General features: G+C 38.2%; 1 protein-coding gene across 5 annotated transcripts in view; it reads right to left on the bottom strand.

Annotated features, from left to right (window-relative positions):
• MMS22L (MMS22 like, DNA repair protein) overlaps positions 1 to 21,760 on the bottom strand; it is a 124,469-nt gene that overhangs the window by 35,196 nt on the left and 67,513 nt on the right. For all 5 annotated transcript variants that reach the window (XM_069599233.1, XM_069599234.1, XM_069599231.1 and 2 more), the window contains 2 exons: positions 5,495 to 5,688; positions 132 to 282 (listed from right to left, as the gene is read on the bottom strand). In XM_069599233.1, coding sequence (XP_069455334.1) covers positions 132 to 282; positions 5,495 to 5,688 — 345 coding nt within the window. The remainder of the gene's footprint in view (positions 1 to 131; positions 283 to 5,494; positions 5,689 to 21,760) is intronic.

The following is a 21,760-nucleotide window of genomic DNA, read 5'->3' as shown; positions in this document are numbered from 1 at the left end:
AAGCAACAAACTGTCCAAGTGAAAGCATATATAGCAAAGATCAGTTTTTATTTTGGAAATGCTCACCTTCCTTGTGAACTAATCTACTGTGAGTTTATTTTAATGTGTACACCTGAAATAAAAACACTTACCTATTTTGTAGGAAATGACTTAAATATCTGGCTACAACTTGGGGCCAGATGATATCATCCCAACCAAAGAGTTGTATCATTGATGTAACTGGCTGAGGCTGAAGATCTGATGGGGCTGTGCTGGGCAAGTCCATCGCCAGCAAAGTAAAATCTAGATTTAGAATGAGAGAAACTTACAGTGAAAATGTAAAAAAAAAACCCCACTATCTCCCTTAAATTATGTTAATAGTGATTTTTTTAAAAAAATCAGCACTAAACAGTAAATGTCACATTTTAGAAATGTAGAACAGAAAGCTAAAACTGAACTAAATTCATATTGTCAAAGAAATTTCTGTGCTGATTATCTGCATCTCCAAGAAAGGGTCTGGATAAATCTGTCTCAGCATCATCACAATGCATCCATTATAGAAAAGCCCTTCAAATGGTAAATTAGAAAAAAAAAACAACATTTGTTTATTGATTCACTGCAGTCACTTCTCTCGTTTCGGAGCACAGGCTTTCGGGAGCAGGAGCTTCAGTAGTTGCAGTTCCCTGGCTCCGGAGTGCACGCTCAATAGTGGTAATGCACGGGCTTAGTTGCTTCAAGGCAAGTAGGATCTTTACAGATCAGGGACCAAACCCATGTTACCTGCCTTGGCAAAGGATTCTTTATCACTGAACCACCAGGAAAGCCCTCAAATGGCAAATTCTAAACGTGATGGCTCTGCTAAAGAGCCTCTCTCACTCAAATAATCCATTACCAGAAATATTTCTAGCATCCACTCTTTTCCAATCAAGTTAATTTACTCATCCTACCACAGACACGACTGAGTGATTTCCACTTTCACTGACCACAGATGAAGAGCTCTCACTCACCATGAACACTGGACATTTTCTTCTAGTAAACAGTGATTTCCTACAATCAATGATTCTCCACTTCCCTAAGAACTCAAAAAGCCTAGGAACCAGAATTTCTTAGATCGCCGTGGTAAACAAATAGACTTTATTTTGTGATTTCGTGGGATTCCCCAACCTAACTTGCAGTACTTCAATTTCTGTGCGGGTGGACTCAGTCGTGTCCGACTCTTTGCAACCCCGTGGACTGTAGCCCACCAGGCTCCTCTGTCCGTGGGATTCTCCAGGCAAGAGTACCGGAGTGGGTTGCCATTTCCTTGTCCAACATTAATTTATGTTGATCAATAAATTATTTATTAAGCACTGCCTCCTGTAATGCTCCCTCAAATGGTGGCTGTTTGTATCTTCCCACACTCTCATACACTGGACCCCACAGAGGGTGAGCAACTTCTGGTCCACACTGCTGCTTCTAGACCATTCTTCCTTCCTCTTCTTGAAAACCTCTGGCTCTGAGTCTCAGGTCATGAAATTACACCACCGCTCTCTTCGTTACACCTGTCTACTGTTCCCTCCTTTGCCACCTCTCATTCCTTGAAGACTGTAGCTCACGATCCTCCTTTCTAACTGCAGTCCTATCATAGTTGTTGATGATTTTTTTTTTCCTCCCAGTCTCTTGGCCTTGAACTTCTCACCTTCAGTGAGACTATCTTCCACTACTTTAGCTACTCACTCCCATGGTGATAACAGAGAACATGACACCGCCCATAAGTACAATACCACTGAAATCCCTACTTTGAAGACCCCTCCTTCTGGCACCAAATCAGCTTTCCAACTCTCCTCCTAGGTTCCCAACCCCTCCAGCAATCCTTTGATTCCATCAGGACCTACGATTCATTGGTCCTACAACATTCCCTAGGTTCCTCACTGACTCTGTGCCTTCCTTTCCCCTTTCAGGCAACTTGACTGAACGCTCCATCATTATACCATCAATTCCCTTGCCTCTTACTTGATTCACTGAACTTGCCTGGAAAAAAAGACCATCTGTTTAATTACAGTTCTTCTTCTTCTCCCTACAGGCACCTATGACCAGTATTAAGTGGCCAGTGAACAACCATGTGGCCTGATCGCACTTTAAATTTATGACTACAGGTGGTAAGCGGGTCCTTAGAGCTGGCCGCCATTCCTACCGTATTTCCCTAGTCCATCTGGTCTTTCATTCTCTTACAGGATTGCTGCATACCTTCTCTCCTCTCTCCACCATCAGTCGGCATCTCCTCCCCATCTTCATTTTCAGTTAATGACTTTTACTACTTCATGGAGAAATGAGAAGCATCAGAAGAGAATCACCGCATCTACCCTGCCGCCTCCAAGTGGACTCATTTACTCTGCCTTCTCTTCTGCTACCACAGAGGATCTGAGGCCGAGTCATCAATGAAATCCTACTTCTCCTGGGCATTAAAACACAAATGACTCTCTTGCAGCATCAAGTTTTCTCTCACTCCTATACATTCCTGTCAGCATTATAAATATGCTGGAGTTTCTCCCATGTTATTAAAAAAAAAAAAAAACAAAAATAAACCCTCCTTGACCCCACCTCCCTCTCCAGCTAACATCCCAGTTTTTTCTACTTCTTACAGTGTGTGTGTGTGTGTTAGTCACTCAGTCGAGTCTGACTCCTTGCGACCCCATGGACTGTAGCCTGTCCATGGAATTCTCCAGGCAACAATACTGGAGAGGGTTGCCATTTCCTCCTCCAGGGCATCTTTTGACCCAGAGATCAAACCTGGGTCTCCTGCATTGCAGGCAGATTCTTTACCATCTGAGCCACCAGGGAAGCCTCTTTTAGTGGTGATACTCAAAAAGATTTACTTAAGTTTGCAGCGAGAAGAAGTTCTTGCATTTTCTCTTGGATATCTTTAATGGGCCTTTGCCTCTACCCACTACAGCAAAAAACTAGTGACCTTTGTCCTACTACATCCAATGACCAATTCTCAGGCCCCAGCCTAACTGACCCATTAAACAGATTCAAAATGTTGATCACTATTCCTTCCTTAAAATGCTCTGTAATTTGGTTTCCATGGCACTACACTTAATAGGTTTTCACATCACCTCACTGGTAATCCTCTGCAGTCTCCTTTCTTGGTTCCTTCTAATCCTATAAATCTGAACATGGGAATATCCTGCGACCTGTCTTCAAACTTCTCTTTTTACTACTTACTCTGTTAGTAGTCTTATCCAGGTCATACCTTTATAAGACAATTTGTACGTAAATAGCTTCCAAATTTAAATCTCCAAATTTAAATCTCAGCTTGGACCTCTTCCCTGAAACTCAGGTTTATTATCCAGGGGTCTACTCAACATCCCTACTCAGATTTTAAGGGATATATATAAATATATATGCATCTCCCAAGTCAAAATCCCAGTCTTCACTCATATAAATTTCTTTCTGCCACAATCTTTCTTATCTCAAACAAGGGTTTCTCCTTTCGTCTATTTTGCTTACCATATCAACCCCACTTAGAAAACTGTCAGCTCTACTTTCAAACTGGAAATCTGACCGCTTCTCACCACTTCCACTGCTCCCACTGCGGCCCCAGCTGTCCATCTCTAAGCTGTTACAAGAGTTCTCTATGTGACCTCCCCACCTCTCGATAGTCTCATCTCTGCCCAGCAGCCAGAGCAATCATATCACCTCTCTGCTCAAGACTTTCTAGTCTCAGGGTAAAAGTGAACATTTTTACAACTATGTATAAGGCAGAAGAGAAAGCAGTTCTACATACCCTGTGGATTGCGTCTCTGACTACTCTTTCTCCATTTCTTATGCAACAAGAGCTTTGATGGCTTCCGTGTAGTTTCTCGAACACACCAGACATGCTCTTGCCTCTGGATTTTTGCATAGCTCATATCTGCACAGCCGCATATCTCACCTTCTTTGGGTCTTTGCTCAAATGATCCCTATACAAGTTTTCCGGGCAACTCTTATTTAAAATTATAACTTGCCTGTGATCTTTCCTTGTGCTTAATAGTTCAGTTGTGTCCTACTCTTTGTGACCCCATGGACTGTAGCCCGCCAGGCTCCTCTGTTCATGAGGATTCTCCAGGGAAGAATACTGGAGTGGGTTGCCATGCCTTCCTCCAGGAGATCTTCTCAACCCAGGGATCAAACCCAGGTTCCCTATCTCTATCCTTTTCTATACTTTTCTTTTTCTCCATTTATCATCATCTGACATATTACACATTTTCCTTACCTATGTTCTCTTCCTTCCATAAGAACGTGGAGCTGATGCATGAAAAAAGGAATTGTAGTTCTTTTTTTCCCATTGATAAATCCCCAATGGCAAAGTATTCATAAACTATTTTTTAACGCAGGAAATTTTGCCTTCTGTCTTTACTTCAAAACAAACGGCAAACCCACATATATTTGCTTTATATCTATATTACTATTTATTTTCAGGACCTAAGACAGTACTGACTAAAGTTTATCATTTTGGTCATTAAGTGAGAGTTGGGACGATGAATGGTAGAAAGATAAGTCATATTGACTAGTAATGACTGCTTTGGTTAAACTGAAAGTCAGTATCTTCACAGACATTCCAGTGGTTGCAAAAGCACTGCCCGGCTTAGTTCTCCAATCTACATATCGCTGTAAAGTCTTAATTATGGAAGCACTACCAGAATTCAAAATCTTTTCAAATGTATATTATGAAGTCTTTTATGTAATGCTTTTAGCTCAGTTTTCCTTATTCACACTAGGGTAAAACAAACCTTGGTTTAGAACTTAGGTTTTTAAAAGCATTTACATTTAAATACATTAAACATCTTCTTAAAAACCGCATTTAAATACATGTAGTCACCATATTGATCTCTATTCCAGTACTTCTTAACATACGTTGGATAAGACATCCCTTTGAAAAAGATAAAGACTTCTTGTTAGGAAAGCGCATATGTGAATATATATATTTAAATTCTTGCCTATAATTTCATCTGATTCAGAGTCCATTAAAGTCTAAGGACATGTCTATAGGCTAATAGTCAAATTAAGTAAAAATTACAACCTAAAATAGAATCTAACAGAAGTCTGAACAGTAACATTCTATGTACTCCATGTCATTCTGATCTCATCAGCTTTATGTTGAAGGGTAATTCATTCCATCTCTTTTTGCTGTTTATTCAATTTCATATTTTACTAGGTATCTGCACATACAATCTGAAAATAAACGACCTGAACTAGAAGTCAAATGCTGCTTTACTTTCCAAATAATGCATGAATAAGAAAAGCTCATGTATATACAGTATTTTTAAGGTTAAAAATGATCTGTTTAGCAAATCATCACTTAATTTTTACTTTTACTAACAGGAAAATAATAAGCCAAAGGATCCTAATTTTAAAATACATAATTCTTTTCTTCCTGGTTGTCAAAATATTTATTGCACTGTAATAAAGTAAGAGTTTGCTACTAAGCAAACAGAAGAAAAAACTGACAGAGTCTGCAAAATGAGAAACTAACTGGCAAATTGAGAACGCTGACCTGCAGCTGCATCCGCGAGTTGTGAGAGAGGCACTATCTGCGACATTCTCTGACTCTTCAAAAATGAAAAGAAATGCCTCCACAGTGCACTGGCAACTGCAGCAAGGTGGCGCTCTTTAGTCGATAATGAAGACTGCACAATGAGGTCCCCATTCTCCCTTTGAAGTTCCTGACACAATCGTTGATGCATACTCCTAAAAACAATAAATAAAAATACAGCTAACACCCAACAAACAAATACAAAATTTTTCTTTAAATACATTTTGGGGTTTTAACATTTACACCATGTGAAAACTGAAGGACAGGTCTATCTAATTAAAACCTTTATGCCAAGACATTATGCATTTCTGGTTATTTGATGGATGAACGATGGCATATTAAGTACCTTAATGTTAATGTTAATTACTAATGTCAAGCATTAATTATATGCTTTTTAATATGTCAGATCCAAATGAGAAACAGGCAGCTTCAAAATGAAGGTCTGCATTTTGCAACTCGCTATGACAAGTGATTTTACTTACAATCTAGACATAAAAACAAAATTTTAAGCCACTTCTTCTGTGAGCTTTAGGTTATGATGTACCAAGAGGAAAGTATTTATGGCTTATATGTGATACTTTAAATTAAAATACTTTCCTTGTTTAGAGCAGACATAGACATTAAGCTAGAATATAAAACTGTGCTAGATACATTATTAGTCATTTGGTCCAAAAAAACCCATAATCATTTTCACATGGTAGAAAATAATAAAATCATTATTCTCCATAAATCAGTAAAACATGAATTCAATGCTGCTTCAAGTTTTGATTTGTCATTTACTCACTTTTCCTATGGAAAATTGAGACATCTCTAAGACTTTAACAGAAACATAACAGAGGTGAATACCGAAAGATTTTTCTAGTGATCTGGAACAGAAGACATTAATGCAATATGCCCAACAATTAATAATATTATTTAAAACTAAATGTGCAACTGTGATATTATTCCTGTTTCTGTATATATAACTGTAATGTTATTTCTATTTCTGTATATATAACTGGCATCTCAATTGAGTAGACACAAATGCATAAACAGCATCCTTAGATTTGTTTTCAATTAAAGAGCAAACAGTGAAAATTAACCACTGGAGCTAAGCCAGAATACTTCCTTTGACAGTAGCAGTATTCCAGTAAGAAAAATGACTAGTACTTTAAAAAAAGAAGAAAAACATTCCTGATGCTTTAAATGAAATGCTTCATCAAAAGGAAGTGGACACTCAATATAACTATATAAAATATGGAACTAACTAATGCACAGATCTAAAGCAATTCCACAAAAAGATCAAAACTGGTGGCAAGACCGCATCATCGTATTTTTCACATAACTACACAAAAGTAAAGATTTTAAGTATAAGTTATGTAACATTAGGACTCTATGTCTCTCTACACTGGAATTCTTGGGTAACTATGAGACACAACTTAATGCTACTTGCAGTACAAAGGGCAGTTCAAAATACCTGGAGAAAGAACATCGTAGTAAGCAAGTTTCATAAAAACTAACCAAATACCTGCTATGTCCTCTTCCTGTAAAACTTGCCTGAGATGCTTTCAACGTGAACTAGTGGCTAAAGATTATTTCAGGCCCTTTAGCTTTGAGTAAGATGAATATCAAACCACTAAAATCCATTTGGCAACTAACTCAATTGCCTATATCAACAAAGCAAAATTCATGGGTACATTTCAAGACACTGGAGTCCAAGTGAAATAATACCACCATTTGCAAAACCCATCTAAAGCTTTTTCAAGTATATTGGTCTCAAAGGATAATAAATAATTTACTATACTTGGGTAGGACGGATTTTACTATTTCTAAATAAAATAAGCCATTTTATTCACTCTTTAAAATCGATTCTCCAGGAAGCGGTATCATTTCTGATCATCCTTTACTAAGCTGGAAATTCTTTAACTAAAAATCACAATTCTATGAGATGGGTGTCACTAATCCTCTTTATAGAGGATAAAGATGATAATGATATCCCCAAAGGTCACATGGCTAAGAAGGGCTGGCCCCATAATCTGAATCAAAATCTGCCTCTGAAGCCCATACTTTCCCTTATACACTAAGACACACACCCTTTAACACTAAGACATGCATGTGTGTGCACTCACACACACACACAATTAAAACATTGATCAATTTTCTTCTCTCCCTACTTGGATTGAAGAAATTTTACTAAGTCTAAGAAAAGAAGCTGGACAAGCCACGTGTAGCTCTGCTTTGTAAAGTGGTAGGGACGTAGGTTTTAAGTAGAAGACTGACTTTAAAATCATTTTGGAAATATACATGCATAACCAGCCCACTTATGTTCTAAAAGATCCAATATAGCAGAAAAAAAAATCTGCTGAATGTCAAGCATTTAAATTGCATCTATTTAAACTGCAGCTTTCACAGAAACAATAGCAACATCTAGCATTTACTAGTACTTACCATGTGCCAAGAACCACACTAGAAGTTTGTAAGCACTGTTTCTTACCCTATGAGGTAGGTATAATTATGATTCAAATCTTATAAACAAGGAAATTGAGGCAACAGAAGTAGCTTGTGTTGGGTAAAACTGCTGGTTATTAGCAAAGCCACTCAGAGCTGTGTGACCTTAAAAAAAATGAGTAACCATCCAAATTTCATTTTCTAAAGAGTTAAAATTAGGAAAAATCATTTATCATACACCTACCAAGGTTACTGTGAAGATTACATGTGAAGAATAACATCCTCGAAAGTGTTCAGGAACCTGTCAGTACACTGTAGTTATTTAGTCGCTAAGTTGTGCCAGACTCCTTGCGACTCCATGGGCTGTAGCCCACCAGGCCCCTCTGTCTATGGGATCTCGAAGGCAAGAACACTGGAGTGGACTGCCATTCCTTTCTCTGGGGTATCTTCCTGACCTAGCGATGGAACGTTCATCTCCAGGGTTGACAGGTAGATTCTTTACCATGGATCCACCTGAGAAGCCCACTGCTACACTATGGAAATGCCCAAAGTTGTACATACCTAGTTATCCAGGTTTTCGTATGCTTCTGTTTTATTAATAGCTCTGGTATCCTGCTTCTTTGGGCTTACCTTCTTTAGTTCAAGCACTTTCTTGATCCTGTACATAACTGTTCTTGTTCTCCACTTTCCAAGATTTGTTTTCCTATTTTTATTTCCATGTTACTTTTTGTAGTGATTTTATATATCTCACCCTCCCATCTCCCCATCCTCACAAAGACATACAAATATACTGAGGCATCTATTAATATGACTGGTAAGAGCTAACAGAAAGCAAGGGGGTTAACAAAAAATTAATAACTGAATTCCTTTTTTTAAATTCTACTTCAAAGCCTGCCAACTTCAATCTACATCAGTGAAAAATATAATGGGAAGCTCTAAGTTAAAAAAAGGTTGTTCTAAACCACTATGAGTGATGATTTCAAGGGTCTGATGAATGTAACTAAATAAACTGGATGGGAATCAGGATACTCTACCATTTTTAGTTTCAATTAAATTTACTAAAAAAAAAAAAAAACAAACAAAAAACAAAAAAACCTTAGGTACTTTGGATCTTCTTGTTATTCTTATTCACATCTATAAAATAGGGCTATAATCTGCTTTACCACCCAAAAAGAATATAAGATAACCAAACTAGTGAAATTACCAGAAAGCAAACAAACAATCCCCCAAAAACAAGGTTTTAAAGCTGGAAGGTATCTTAAAAATCATTTAATCCAATCCTGTCTTCAAAAAATAAAAACAAAAATAAAACAAAAACAGATTCTAGGTATAAAGACAATACTGCAAAGTCTCACTAGAAGATAATGAGAACTTGCTGCTGCTGCTGCTAAGTCGCTTCAGTTGTGTCTGACTCTCTGCGATCCCACAGACTGCAGCCCACCAGGCACCCCCGTCCCTGGGATTCTCCAGGCAGGGAGATGCAAGAGGTCAGAAACCAGGCTGGTGAGTAGTAGCCCAGGCATATCCTATAGGGACTCCCTGGAATGGGGCCTCCATGTACTTGTGTGTACATGGACAAGGAGGTGAGTGGGTGGTAATGACTGAGTGAATATGTGAGGGCAAGGCAAGGAGTTTACTGGCTGTTTTGACTATTAAGCAATGATTAAAAAAAAAAAAAAAAGCCCAGTACTGGCAATCAAACTTCTGGTCATATATAATACACCACTGTATGCAGGACAAGAAGCAACGGTTAGAACCGGACATGGAACAAAGGACTGGTTCCAAATTGGGAAAGAAGTACACTAAGGCTGTATATTGTCACCTTACTTATTTAACTTTTATGCAGACTACATCATGAGAAACGCCAGGCTAGATAACTCACAAGCCGGAATCAAGACTGCTGGGAGAAATACCAACAACCTCAGATATATAAATGATACCACTGTAAAAGCAGAAAGCAAAGAGGAACTAAACAGCCTCTAGATGAAAGTGAAAAAGGAGAGTGAAAAGCCGGCTTAAAATTAAACACTGAAAAAACGAGGACCATGGCAACCAGTCCCATCACTTTTTGGCAAATAGATGGGGAAAAAGTGGAAACAATTATAGATTTTCTTTCCTTGGGCTCCAAAATCACTGTGGATAGTGACTGCACCCATGAAATTAAAAGACACTTGTGACTTGGAAGAAAGCTATGACAAATCTAGACCATGTATTAAAAAGCAGAGATAATCACTTTGTTGACAAAGGTCTGGAGAGTCAAGGCTATGGTTTTTCCAATGCCACGTACAGATGGGAGAGTTGGACCATAAAGAAGGCTGACGGCTAAAGAATTGATGCTTTCGAACTGACATGATGAAGACTCTTGAGAGTGCCTTGGACTGCAAGGAGATCAAACCAGTCAATCCTAAAGGAAATCAACCCTGAATATTCATTGGAAGGACCGATGCTGAAACTCCAGTACTTCCGCCACCTGATGCAAATAGCTGACTCATTGGAAAAGACCCTGATGCTGGGAAAGATTGAGGGCAGGAGAAGGAGGTGACTGAGAATGAGGTGGCTGGATGCATCACTGACTCAATGGACGTGAGTCTGAGCGAATACCAGGAAATAGTGAAGGACAGGGAGCCTGGCGTACGGTGGGTTATATGGCTGCAGAGAGCTGGACACGAGTAAGAGACTAAACAACAACAACATAGGGATAAAAAGCCTCCTCGAGGTGTAAGGAAAAATTATCCAAATGAACACTTGTGTAGGAGACAGAAGACCAGTCTGTGACCCCAGAAAACTAAGACTTAGTTTTTCATCTGTTAAACGGGAATACTGCCATACTGTCCTTTACAGAGCTGCTTAAGTGTCAAATTACACAACTTGGGTAAAAAAATTTATAGGCTATACGGCAAGGTAATATTTACTTTAGTTTTATTGTTATTCACTCCAATTTCTAACAATCATGTCCACACATTCAGTAGAGCATTATCTAGAAAGACATGGGCTTTAGAGACAGGCACACCAGAGAACAAAGTCTACTCTCTCAATTACTAGTGGCATGGCCATTTCCTCAACTGTTACAAGAACTCCCAGTAAAACATATTCCACAAATGGAATAATGGAATATTATTGGCCAGAGAATCAAAGACTGTTTAGTGAGAATATATGTGCTACCCTATTCTGCTTTTGACCTCTATTAACTAGTTTAATTCTGTACGCATTATTTTTCCCATTTTGTAGACAAGGAACCTAAGAACAGAAAGAATAAATAGTTTGATTGGGTTACACTGTTGGTAAGCAGCAGAGACAGAATTTGAATCCAGGCAGTCAAGCTATCATGCAAATATGCTACAGCTCCCCCAAATACCATTTTACTACCCAAATAAGTAATATATGTCTTAAATGCCATTATTTCTGTATTCATTCATTCATATGCTAAGTTCCTAAAAGGGGTAGTTACAAAGCAGTAAAACATCCAATCCTGATGGCACAAAAGACGCACACATTTTCAAAGTTTAATAGTTCTGGGAAGTAGAGAATGCTATAGGGATTCCAAATTTCAATGTTGTGTGACTACTGAAAATTTTCCTGTGGAAAAAATTTCCTTGTCCCTATCCCCAAAATAGGGTATAGCATGAAAATACATCAATAAAAAGTGATTATTTTTATGTTATCCTTATAATTTTATTAGTCTTATATATGTAGATGACTATGGGTCTCAAGTGATTTAAAAGTTTTGATGATATGTCACTGCATTTTATGGTTCACTAAAACAGGGATCTACTTTGGTAGTTCTCAATCTTGACTACAATTAAAACCATCTGTTGAGCTTTCTAGAAATATGGAAGTTCTGACTTCACTGAAGATCCTACTGCACCTACAAGTCTAGGGTCAAAGCTTATTATTTTAAAAACAGTTCTCACTCAGTGGGTCTGGGGAGGGGCGCGAGTGTCTACCTGTCTAGCAGGCAGATTTTGCATGCCCATGGCCACACTTTAAGCAGTTACCTTCCTGGCTCTTATCTATAAAATGGTGACAATAATAGTTGGTATCTATAGGATTAAATTAGTTCATTAAAGTCAAGCACTTAGAATAGGGTTGCCACACACATTCTCATTTAACATTCTGATTTTCTGGCTAACAGTAACAGATATTCCATCTATTGAAAATGTCTTACTTGATTCTTGCAAGAGATGAAGAAATGATCACACAACAAGTAGTCCATGAATCACAGTGAGTATTCAATTGTAATTCTGTACGAGAGAAGGTTGATAATCATTCCTGTACTCTACAGGCATAAGGGTAAAACAAAATTTAGGTTTTACACAATGAGGTACCATCTTATGCCGGTCAGAATGGCTGCGATCCAAAAGTCTACAAGCAATAAATGCTGGAGAGGGTGTGGTGAAAAGGGAACCCTCTTACACTGTTGGTGGGAATGCAAACTAGTATAGTCACTATGGAGAACAGTGTGGAGATTCCTTAAAAAAGTGGAAATAGAACTGCCATACGACCCAGCAATCCCACTTCTGGGCATACATAGCAAGGAAACCAGAACTGAAAGAGACACGTGTACCCCAATGTTCATCACAGCAGTGTTTATAACAGCCAGGACATGGAAGCAACCTAGATCTCCACTGGCAGATGAATGGAATAGAAAGCTGTGGTATAGATCCACAATGGAATATTACTCAGCTATTAAAAAGAATGCATTTGAATCAGTTCTAATGAGGTGGATGAAACTGGAGCCTATTATACAGAATGAAGCAAGTCAGAAAGAAAAACACCAGTACAATATATTGACACATATATATGGAATTTATTTTTTAAATTTATTTTTTATTTTTTTAATATATTTTACTTTACAATACTATATTGGTTTTGCCATACATTGACATGAATCCACCACGGGTATATGGAATTTAGAAAGATGGTAATGATGACCCTATATGCAAGACAGCAAAAAAGACACAGATGTAAAGAACTGACTTTTGGACTCTGTGGGAGAAGGCGATGGTGGGATGATTTGAGAGAATAGCATTGAAACATGTATATTATCATATGTGAAATAGATCGCCAGTCCAGGGTCGATGCATGAGACAGGGTGCTCAGGGCCGGAGCACTAGGATGACCCTGAGGGATGGGATGGGGAGGGAAGTGGGTTCAGGATGGGGAACACATGTATACCCATGGCTGATTCATGTCAATGTATAACAAAAAACACTACAGTACTGTAAAGTAATTAGTCTCAAATTAAACACATTAATTTAAAAAAATATATAGGTTTTACAGTAATTCAGAAACTAAAGATCATTGACAGCAGCAGAATAAAATGGGCATGGAAATGATTCTCAGAGGACAGGCTAAGGAAGAGAAAAGTGAAAATGAGGGAACTGAAAACACAAAGGCATATGAATTCCACACATTTACTCTCCGTAATTCAATGCATATTACACGAGTTCTAGGCAGTAGGAATACAAAGTCATCACAACAAAGTCTCTGCCCTGGAGCTTGTTTAAAGAGAGACAGATAATTAAACACAGATGTGGATCACCTCAGGTGGTGGTGAGCTTTATGGATAAATAGAAATCAAGGTACAGGGATGATGAGTGATGATATTTCAACTAGGAATATCAGGAAATACCTTCTGAAGAGGGGACACATAAGCAAAGACTTAAATGAGCAAAGAGGAGAAGCACATGGGTCCACGTGGAGAGAGAATTTCAGGCACAAGAAACGAAAGTGCACAGGTACCTGCTGCTGCTAAGTCGCTTCAGTCGTGTCCAACTCTGTGCAACCCCAGAGACGGCAGCCCAACAGGCTCCCCCGTCCCTGGGATTCTCCAGGCAAGAACACTGGAGTGGTGTTGCCATTTCCTTCTCCAATGCATGAAAGTGAAAAGTGAAAGGGAAGTTGCTCAGTCCTTCCCGACTCTGCAACCCCAGGGACTGCAGCCTACTAGGCTCCTCCATCCATGGGATTTTCCAGGCAAGAGTACTGGAGTGGGGTGCCATTGCCTTCTCCACATAGGTGCCTAGGCTAGTGGTTCTACGGGTTCAATAAGAACAATTAGGAGGCAAGTTGGCTGAAGCACAGAAGATGATAGAAGGAAAAGCAGATGAATCAAAGATGAAACTGAGTTCCAGATCAAGTAGATTCTTCAAAGAACTTTAGATAAAATCAAACTGGATAAGAAGCCACAAAGCAGAAGTGTTATATAATTTCTTTTAAAAGGAACATATGAAAAAGCAAAGTATTTGGGGAATGGGAAAAAACTAGTAACTACTCTGACTATAATGGATAATTTTTATAGCAGAATTAGAAGGCAATAAACTTAAGAGTAGAAAATAAAGACAATATTGAATACTGGTTCAGTCACATGTTCTCCTCATTCACTTCACAAGAAATTATAATGTCAATCACTGTACGCAAAGCCAGAGGTATAGAAACAATTAAGGCACATCCTGCTTTTAAAAAAAGACAATCTAGACTTCATTCTGTAGGTATTAGATTGGTGCAAAATCGTGGTTTTTGCATTGCGGAAACTTGCCTTTGATACTGGAATACATTCTTAAATAAACGTAGTTATGTTATAAATCATTTTAATGGGCTTTTCTCATTTTATGGTTTTTTGCTAATGACTTACTACTTGCAGCTTATTTTATATTTATTTTAGACTATGGAAATGTTAGACAAAAAGGAAATTTGAGTGGTTTTCTCATTCAAGTTCAAAATGGGTTGTAAAGCAGCAGAGACAACTTGTAACATCAACAACACATTTGGCCTAGGAACTGCTAAAAAATGTACAGTGCAGTGGTCATTCAAAAAGTTTTTCAGAGGAGACAAGAGCCTTGAGGATGAGGGGCTGATAGTGAGACTGACATCAGAAGTTGACAACAACCAACTGAGAGCAGTCATCGAAGCCGATCCTCTCACATCTACGCGAGAAGCTGCTGAAGAAATCAACATCAACCATTCTATTGTCATTCAGCATTTGAAGCAAACTGGAAAGGTGAAAAAGCTTGATTAGTGAATGCCTCATCAGCGGACCACAAATCAAAAAAACTGTCGTTCTGAAGTGTCGTCTTTTCTTATTTTATGCAACAACAATGAATTGTATCTTGACTGGTTTGTGACATGCGACACAAAGTGGATTTTATACAATTGGCGAAGATCAGCTCAGTGGTCAGACCGAGACGCTCCAAAGCACTTTCCAAAGCCAAACTTGTGCCAAAAAAAAAGGTCATGGTCACTGTTTGGTGATCTGCTGCCTGTCTGATCCACTACAGCTTTCTAAATCCCGGTGAAACCATTCCATTTGAGAAGTTTGCTCGGCAAAGCAATGAGATACACTGAAAACTGCAACACCTTCAGCCAGCACCGGTCAACAGAAAGGGCCCAACTGCACTTGACAGCAAGTAGCCCACTTCTAAAGTTGAATAATGAACTGGGCTATGAAGCTCTGCCTCGTCCTCATGTTCACTTGACCTCTTGCCAACCAACTACTACTTCTTTAAGCATCTCAACAACTTCTTGCAGGTAAAATGCTTCCACAACCAGCACGATGCAGGAAATGCTAAGAGTTCACTGAATCCTGCAACAAGGATTTTTACACTACAGTAATAAACAAACCTATTTCTCATTGGCAAAAACATGTTGATTGTAATGGTTCCTATTTTGATTAATAAAGATGTGTTTGAGCCTAGTTATAATGATTTAAAATTCATTGTCCAAAACCGCAATTATGTTTGCACCAACCTAACAGGAACCACTAAGATTTTGAACTGAGGAGTGATTTTGTGCTTTGGGAAAGATTAATCTGGTAATGGCAAACAGAATGGATTAGAATAAAAACTGACGAGAGACAGGAGAGACCAATTATGAAGCTTCTATAAACATGCAGGTATGAGTTAATGTGCAATTTAAGCTACTTTACGAAGAAATAAGAAAGCTAACAGTAATTATTTGGCATTTTGTGAAGGAGAGAAAGGAGCAATCTATGTTATTGCTAACTTTTAGGAGCGGGAAACAAAGGTAGGAGAGACAGTTAATTACTACATAAGAAGAGTATAATTTGATTTGCAAACAGAAAATTTAAGTAACAAAATCCCCAAAGTTTTTGGGAAATCTAGACCTAGAATCCAAAAGTATATTCAGATTCAGAAGTCACTTGTGCCCAGTAGTTCAGCTGATTTTAATGAACATTTTAATGTCTATTAGTTACTTGAGGTAGTGTACTAGATGCAATCAAATATGGTCAGTACTCTCAAAGAACTTACAATTAAGTGAGGAGGCAGAGGTATCTACAGAATATTACGATACACACAAAGGAAACATTTAGGCCACCTGGGGGTTTGATGAAGGCCTCAAGGGGTAAATACACCATTATCAGATTAAGGAAGCTGTTAACTGGAAAACAAACAAACAAACAAACAAACACAAAAAGCTTCAGGAAGTTGCAATAACATAAGTAAAGCAAAGTGACATGACACTGCATGGTATATGCAGAAGCTCATGAACAGGCTAGTATTTTCAGAAGATGAAAAGGGGCAGAATGATGGAAAATGAAACTATATTATTGATGGAGACCAGGTCACAGAGGGCCATGCCATCTAAAATGTTAGCTACAAGTAAACAATTCTTTAAGGTGGGGAGAATTAACAGAAACAAAACCAACTTATACACCCAACACTCACATATGTTCTCAATATAACCTAGCACTTATAAGCCCTATTTTAGACAAATACACATTTAAACACCCCGTGTAACTGCACAGAGCAATGTTACAATGCTATTTGTCTTTGAAATATCTTCATTAAAAAATTCAACCTCTTAAGTATGTGTATTTATGACTTAGGGGCTTCTCACATGGCTCAATAGTAAAGAATCTGTCTGCAAATGCAGGAGATGCAGAAGACATGAGTTTGATCCCTGGGTCGGGAAGATCCCCTGGAGAAGGAAATGACAACCCACTCCAGTATTCTTGCCTGGGAAATCTCATGGAGAGAGGAGCCTGGTGCTCACCCGACGGAGCACACATGCACACAGCTAACCCTTGAACAACAGAGAGGTTTATCTGCATATATGTCCCCCAAATCTGCAGTTTCTCCGCATCCACAGATTCAACTAATCATGAACTGTGTAGTACTATAGTATTTATTACTAAAAAATATCTTCACAAAAGTGGACCTGAGCAGTTCAAACCCACGTTGTTCAAGGATCAACTGTACAAACTGTACATTGTGTACTCATCACAATACCCTTTTTATATTTGTTGCCAATGCTTGAATGCTATCTTATGCGCTAATTTAATAAAACGGAGCCTAATCTATAGCCATTCATATTATTAGCACAACGTAGTGCAAATGCTCTTAGTAAATGGGGTCTCTACTGCACTATCTTAAGTTGAATGCTTATCTTTTTGTGGTCTGTTCCTGCCATTTATTCTGTTTGGAGGAACAGCTTGGCCTGTGATCAACAAGTAAGAGTCCTGAACTCAACACAATGACTCAAAGAAACAGTGTCATGCTGGATATTAAGACTGAAGTTTTTACAGCACCTTAAGATGCCTTCAAGGAAATAGATGGCTGAGGGTAAAGACCACATTAAGGCTTGGCTAAAGTTCTTTGACATTAAAACTGAAAGAAACCATAGGCAGACTGATGCCATGACTTTAAGGGATTTCTAAAAGTACAAAAGTAATCATCACCTGCCTGTGACAACTCATTTTCAAAGGAGTAATGCTACAGTAACACTGTACTGCTTATGTTCAGTTAGACTCCTTCTTCCCAGGAATTTACCCTCCAAATTTCAGAGCAAGTATATGGGTACAAGATAATGAAGAAAGTAAGAGGGGAGGGATTTGGGCTCAATATAAAACTATTTAGTTTCCAAGTTTGCCTGCTACCAGAATACTGTTTGGGAAGAACATGAATGATCCAGCATCTTTGTCCTTGATGTCAGAAGCACTCAGAGTGAAGACCCTCCCTGTAATAAGTCTCACAACAAAATGTACACATCTTTGATAAAATATCTATAGTTGTCATACCAGTCTTTTGGGATTTCAAACATGGTTCTCTTCCTCTTTAACTGTAAGTGGATACATATAATTGAGAAAACTTACATGCATTAGGTCTTACCAAAATAGTTATCTATAGAATTTTCATACAAGCAAAAAGGAGGGGGACCTTATGACTTGGTTAAAAGAGGAAATCAGAATGTTGTTTTTTTTTTTTCTGCAATAATGGTATACCTCATTTATTGCACTTCTCAGATACTGCTTTTTTCCCAAATTTAAAGTTTGTGGCAACTGTGTTGTCAGATGATGTTTAGCATTTTTGAGCAATAAAGTATTTTTTAATAAAGGCATATATGTTGTTTTCTAAGATATAATCTATTGTACACTTTACATATTACAGTATAGTATAAACTGACTTTTGTTTGCACTGAGACCAAAAAGTCTCCAGCATTTTTAGTTATCCCAAATTGAAACATTTTAGCTGAGGCCCTAGACACAGGAGAGCAGTGAAGAGCTGTCCTTGGCTTTCCATATTCTTGACCTACATGATCTGTAAGCATTGTATTATGAAAAAAATTGTTCTGGGTGTGTTTTATGCCACTAAATTCTGGCATAGTTTATTATGCTTTAAACAATAGGCTCCCACTATATACTAAGTACTATGCTAGAAATTAGGAATTTAAAGATGAGAAAGATACAGACCTCATTCAAGGATTTCATACAAGAGGAAGAACAAAGATTTTTCTTCAATAAAAGTACAAATAAGAGGTGGTATCTGCAACGGTGCAAAGAAAAATTTAAGATGAAACAGCTATGTTTCAAGACTCTGAGGGACCATCTGCAACAGTCTCAGAAATTCCAGACTTGTTTCAGGACAAATGAATTGCAAAGACAAGACTACTTGAAGAAAGACAACTTTAGTTTCCTAACTATCCACCACAGAATACCTATTAACAAGCAACTACTAAGACATTCTAGAGATAATATCACATTTATGCTCAATAAATTTTACTCAGTTCTGTTGCTTTACCATTTCATTAATAATTGAGCTTTTAAAAGCGAGTTTCATTTTAATAATCCCTAGATATAGAGTAGCATGTTTGCAAACTTATTATGTTCATCTTTTAAAGCTAATTAATAAAACCATCCTTCAAAAGCTAGCTTAATTTTCACCATCCCTGTAGCTGCTTCTGAAAACAACAGTATATAGTCAGCTGTACTGGACATGGAACAACAGACTGGTTCCAAATAGGAAAAGGAATACATCAAGGCTGTATATTGTCACCCTGCTTATTTAACTTATATGCAGAGTACATCATGAGAAACGCTGGACTGGAAGAAACACAAGCTGGAATCAAGATTGCCAGGAGAAATATCAATAACCTCAGATATGCAGATGACACCACCCTTATGGCAGAAAGTGAAGAGGAACTAAAAAGCCTCTTGATGAAAGTGAAAGAGGAGAGTGAAAAAGTTGGCTTAAAGCTCAACATTCAGAAAACGAAGATCATGGCATCCGGTCCCATCACTTCATGGGAAATACATGGGGAAACAGTGTCAGACTTTATTTTTGGGGGCTCCAACATTACTGCAGATAGTGACTGCAGCCATGAAATTGAAAGACACTTACTCCTTGGAAGGAAAGTTATGACCAACCTAGATACCATATTCAAAAGCAGAGACATTACTTTGCCAAATATGGTCCGTCTAGTCAAGGCTATGATTTTTCCAGTAGTTATGTATGGATGTGAGAGTTGGACTGTGAAGAAGGCTGAGCGCCGAAGAATTGATGCTTTTGAACGTGGTGTTGGAGAAGACTCTTGAGAGTCCCTTGGACTACAAGGAGATCCAACCAGTCCATTCTGAAGGAGATCAGCCCTGGGATTTCTTTGGAAGGAATGATGCTAAAGCTGAAACTCCAGTACTTTGGCCACCTCATGTGAAGAGTTGACTCATTGGAAAAGACTCTGATGGTGGGAGGGATTGGAGGCAAGAGGAGAAGGGGACGACAGAGGATGAGATGGCTGGATGGCATCACTGACTCGATGGATGTGAATCTGAGTGAACTCCGGGAGTTGGTGATGGACAGGGAGGCCTGGCGTGCGATTCATGGGGTCGCAAAGAGTCCGACATGACTGAGCGACTGAACTGAACTGAACTGAACCCTCTACTTACAGCTGCAAGGATTACACATCTTATTAGATGTGTTTAGTTTCAATGTTGGACAAAGTAGCTTGATTCAAAAGAATTCAGGATCATTTTATTAAAGATTCAAACATTTGGGAGATCAAATATTCCACAACAAGTAAGCTAGGGCTAAATTTCATTTGCGAGCACTTTTTCCTAATTGGTGGTAATAAATTCCTAAAAAGAAAGGGTCTAATGGCAATGTTGACTGATTCTTAACTACATTAACCCAAATGTTCCTGTCATAGTGAAATCTGCTCTATAATTTACCTTAATGGACTAGGTGTATCAATAAATACTGAAAATATCCAGTCTTTTTTTTCTTTCCATTTAAATCAAATTCAATTCTATGTCAACAGATTGTACCAACGTATAATTACAATAGCTAATGCAATGGGAAAAGTAGTGTTCCTTGATAAACATTTTTTCTAAAACCTCTTAGGCATTCTACATCTTCAATATTTCTCTTACATTCAAGAAATATAGTAAATTACAAAACAAGACACCACTGACCATTGCCAATTGTGATAATGGATCTAATAAACCTCATCATCAGCCCTACTTACTGACCAAGTTTTCAGGTTTCAAAACTCAGTCAAGCAAAAGAGTTAAAAAATACCTAGGGATGTAGAAGAAAGAATGTGTGCTCAGACGCTCAGTCATGTCCAACTCTTTGTGACCCCCATGGACTGTAGTCCGCCAGGCTCCTTGTCCATGGGATTTTCCAGGCAAGAATACTGGAGGGGGTTGCCATTCTCTTCTCCAGGGGATTTTCCTGACCCAGGGATCAAACCAGTGTCTCCCGGGTCTCCTGCATTTGCAGGCAGATTCTTTACCACTGAGCCACTTGGGAAGCCAATAAGAAAAAATATTCTTTACCAAAAATATAACCAAACTCTAACAGGAGTAACAGCTTAATCACTAATAAAATGCAAAACCTGGGGTAGATATGTATTAGCATTCTAGTCTATAAACCCCTTCAAATTATGTGTAAAGTTTTGTGTAGATATATTTTTGTGATGAGAAAGACTATAGGTTTCATGAGACTTTTAAAAAGGGTTTGCTTCAAATGAATGAAACCCACTAATTAGATCCTGTTTCCCACTAAATGTTTCCTATAGATTTCCAACCATGACTCCTCTTCGCCCTCCTTTTCATTTCTACTCTCTGTGCCTCTCCTATCCTCAGCAACCCAGCTGTAACCTGTGTATCAAATCTCTAACTTTGAAAGTTTCATCTGAATTCTATACAGAAAAAGCAGTTACTAGTCAATGAGTAAGATCAATTATCAAAATAAATAAATGTGTAAGTTTATTTGGAACAAACCTGCATGTTAACAGCCCATTTATTTCTTAGTTTTAATTTTGTAGCTATTTCAGATACTTAGTTACACATGCATTTCTTTCTGGAGAGGCCATTTGCTACCTTTAGGACAGTTATTTAAAAGGGAGGAAAAGATAGAAGGGGAAAAAGTTTTGCTAAAAGATTACTCCTTTTGTCAACAATCTGTGAGAGTTACTATGAAGCTCCATTACCAGGGTTGAGAGCCTCAAAGGCTTTTGTTACATCACTAATTTTTTTTTGCAAGGCTTCAGCATATGAGCTGA

This window comes from Ovis canadensis, chromosome 8 (genome assembly GCF_042477335.2).
Source record: "Ovis canadensis isolate MfBH-ARS-UI-01 breed Bighorn chromosome 8, ARS-UI_OviCan_v2, whole genome shotgun sequence".
Classification (NCBI taxonomy): domain Eukaryota; kingdom Metazoa; phylum Chordata; class Mammalia; order Artiodactyla; family Bovidae; genus Ovis; species Ovis canadensis.
This window is presented reverse-complemented; position numbering and strand designations above follow the sequence as displayed.